The 2,878-nt window shown below is 28.0% G+C and overlaps 1 protein-coding gene across 1 annotated transcript; it reads right to left on the bottom strand.

Moving 5' to 3' along the window:
• Window positions 1–806: 806 nt before the first annotated feature.
• On the bottom strand, window positions 807–1,683 carry LOC139888031 (uncharacterized). The gene is made up of 2 exons (XM_071871065.1): window positions 1,513–1,683; window positions 807–1,457 (listed from the first exon to the last, which is right to left on the bottom strand). The coding sequence occupies exons 1-2, from the start codon at window positions 1,681–1,683 to the stop codon at window positions 807–809; spliced, it is 822 nt and encodes a 273-aa protein (XP_071727166.1).
• Window positions 1,684–2,878: the final 1,195 nt, after the last annotated feature.

The raw sequence follows: 2,878 nt of genomic DNA, 5'->3' as shown, positions 1-2,878 counted from the left end.
ATATATATATATATATATATATATATATATATATATATATATATATATATATATATATATATATATATATACAAATAGATGTTCATGAATCGTCGGTCAATAGTCAAAGGTTAACTGAATATATAACATTAGTTCAAAAATTTTGAGAATCAACATTACAGACCTTGCTTATCGTGTCGGAAACATTAAATCATTTAAAGATAAAGTTTAAATTTGGTCAGAAATTTTCGGGTTGTCACATTTCTTGATTAAGAATCTTTATGAATACATTAGAATTGAAGTCATATAATTTTGCAATATGCATTTTAAATTCTCTTGTTAAAAAGACTCCCACCACCTAAATCTAATTGAAAATATACTTAAAAAGTTGCTCAGCCTACATAATCCAGTAAAATAGTTTTTAGTAATGAGAATCAGATCTTGGGAAACATAAAAGATATGTTTTTAGAATATTCTTTTAAAAAACAAAGAGTGGTACAGAGTATAAAACATAAAGATAGGCTCAGAAGTGATAACCAACTAAATGTTCTGTTTGGTTTTGAGCAACTCTTCATTTTGTTTATTTTTAATCAATGGGTAAAGTTATATACAGCAAAAAGATTATACCATCTTAAAAAAAAAAAAAAAAAAAAAAAAAAAAAAAAAAAAGATTATACCATTTTTACTTGTAAACTTAATTACAGTACTCATCTACTGTTGCATTGTTTATGACTTTATGATAATAACTTTGCCTCATTTAGAATCAACAAACAAAAGGAAAATTAGCTACAACATACAGATTTTTCGAAGCGATTTTTTCTATTTTGCTATTGTCTTCCATGGTGTTCAAAAGCCTCAACTACATCACTAATTATATCTTCCCCAATCTTCTTAAAAAGGTGACCACCATTACCACTTCTTTTGTTTGATCCATACTGAATCATGGGCTGCTTATTAATATCAAGGAAATACAAAATAATCACCGTAACTATCGAACCAACAAACATAGGAATCGGACCAAAAATCCATAAAAGCAAAGTGGTTGCAAAGTAAAGTGCTCGCAATCCGATAGCCCAAAAATTACTTCCTCTTAACACCGCCGTTTGTATGCAATCAACAGGAACATCACCAGTTGGAATACTTATAAGAAAACATCCATGTACAAAATGTCTTGTAGTTTGTACAAAACAAGCGAAAGCGATTAGAAAACACGATAAAATCGCTACGTATTTAATTGTACTTGTTGATTTACTTGTGTCCCCTAAGATAAAACGGCTTGTTAAAAAGTTAGTTGATGAGTTTCCTAATAAAGCTCCAATAAGTGAACACAAAACTAATGATATTGAAGTTAGGGAACTTGAGGCTGATAAATGACCGTTAAGAACCGATACAGCAATCCCTCTATCTTTAGCATCTAACTGCAATAACAAAAACAAAGTTATAAGATATAAAACAACAGAGAAAACATAGTTATGAATCTGAAAAAAAAAAAAAAAAAAAAAAAAAAAAAAAAAAAAAAAAAAAATAGTTTACCAGAAGCATTTTTTGGACCCAAGCTTTTTTGTTATGATTTTCGAAACCGATTGCTGTAAGCTCAGGGCACTTGAGGTATCTGTAGAGAAGAAAGAGATGATAGATGCACATGATCAAGAGCCCAATTGGTACCAGGATCAAATCCAAGTTTTGTTCTTTCCACCATCCCATATTTTGGTTTTAATTTCTCTGTTCAATCAAATGTGTTAAGTTAGATAAATGTGTGATTAATAAAGGGTGTGTAAGTGAGATTGAGTCTAAATAATACTTTGTCAATGAGGTTTGGTAAACAATACGGAGTATAAATTATTTACTATTATTTATTGGTGTCATTTTCACAACTTGCAAAATTTTATTCTATCTAAGCTCCTGCTAAAACTTTTGTATTAAAGTACTAATAAATAAATAATGATTGTAAATGCATTCTTTCTCTGTTTTTGCTAGTTAATTTGAAACTTTTGTTGTGTTCTTCTTACCCTAAAAATTACTAGGTTACCCTAGATTTAGAATTTATTTTTTAAAAATGTTTTGCTAATCGTGATGGCTAAATTTTGACATCAAAATCATTCAAACTGGATAAAAATTTATTGGCAAGTTCATGAAAGGAGATAGTAGTACCGAAAAATGACTTAAAAAATGATGAGTTAAAAACAACTCTTCTTCATAGATTTATAGATGGTGTAAAAATTTGAGTACTTTTGTAAAGTTACAATTCTTTTTTCGTGTTTAGGTTAGGTTTGGTAGAAACATGATAGCAGCCTAATTAGACGTGCATTTTTTAGAATGGTTTGTGAGCTATATAAAAGGTTCATACATTTCTTTATACCCGTCATCATGGATGGCTTTATTCATTTTATAATGAAGTGGGTGTTCTATCATCATTCATTAATTTAAAAAATTAGGACGGATGTTCATGTGATAGGTTTTTTTTATTACGTTAAATGAATCCTTTATATGCACAGAATATATCGTGATTTTGTGTTTATGTATTTAAGTTGTATGACGTTAGTATTGGAAGATGTTTTTTTTTTATCCTACCATTTTAACTTACTAATTCGCCTATAATTTTAAATTATGGCATTTGTCTTTCACTAGATATCTATTCAACTCATGAATTTTGAATCTTTCATGTGTCATTATGTCATTGAGTAGGTTGATAAGTAAGTCGATAATTTATATTCACTATAAATATGTATTTGTATTTGTACGATACAAATACTTTAGTATGGAGTATATAATTATAATTGTTTGTTTTTTTAAAAAAAAGTATATAATTATAATTGTACTATAACCTATACATTGTGCTTGTTTAGGCCTTTTTTATAGGTCTTGTTAAAGTGAATAAATCTGATCTTTTCAATATTTT

The sequence above is a fragment of the Rutidosis leptorrhynchoides genome, chromosome 2, assembly GCF_046630445.1.
Source record: "Rutidosis leptorrhynchoides isolate AG116_Rl617_1_P2 chromosome 2, CSIRO_AGI_Rlap_v1, whole genome shotgun sequence".
In the NCBI taxonomy this organism is placed as follows: domain Eukaryota; kingdom Viridiplantae; phylum Streptophyta; class Magnoliopsida; order Asterales; family Asteraceae; genus Rutidosis; species Rutidosis leptorrhynchoides.
The sequence above is the reverse complement of the archived record's forward strand: the minus strand, read 5'-3'. Positions and strand labels throughout refer to the sequence as shown.

What these genes read in the sequence shown, in the direction of transcription:
- LOC139888031 (XM_071871065.1), bottom strand. Translation starts at nt 1,683, where the DNA reads ATGGGATGGTGGAAAGAACAAAACTTGGATTTGATCCTGGTACCAATT. An exon ending in GGGTCCAAAAAATGCTTCTG is followed by an intron (nt 1,458 to 1,512) that starts GTAAACTATTTT and finishes TTTTTTTTTCAG; the next exon opens with ATTCATAACTATGTTTTCTC.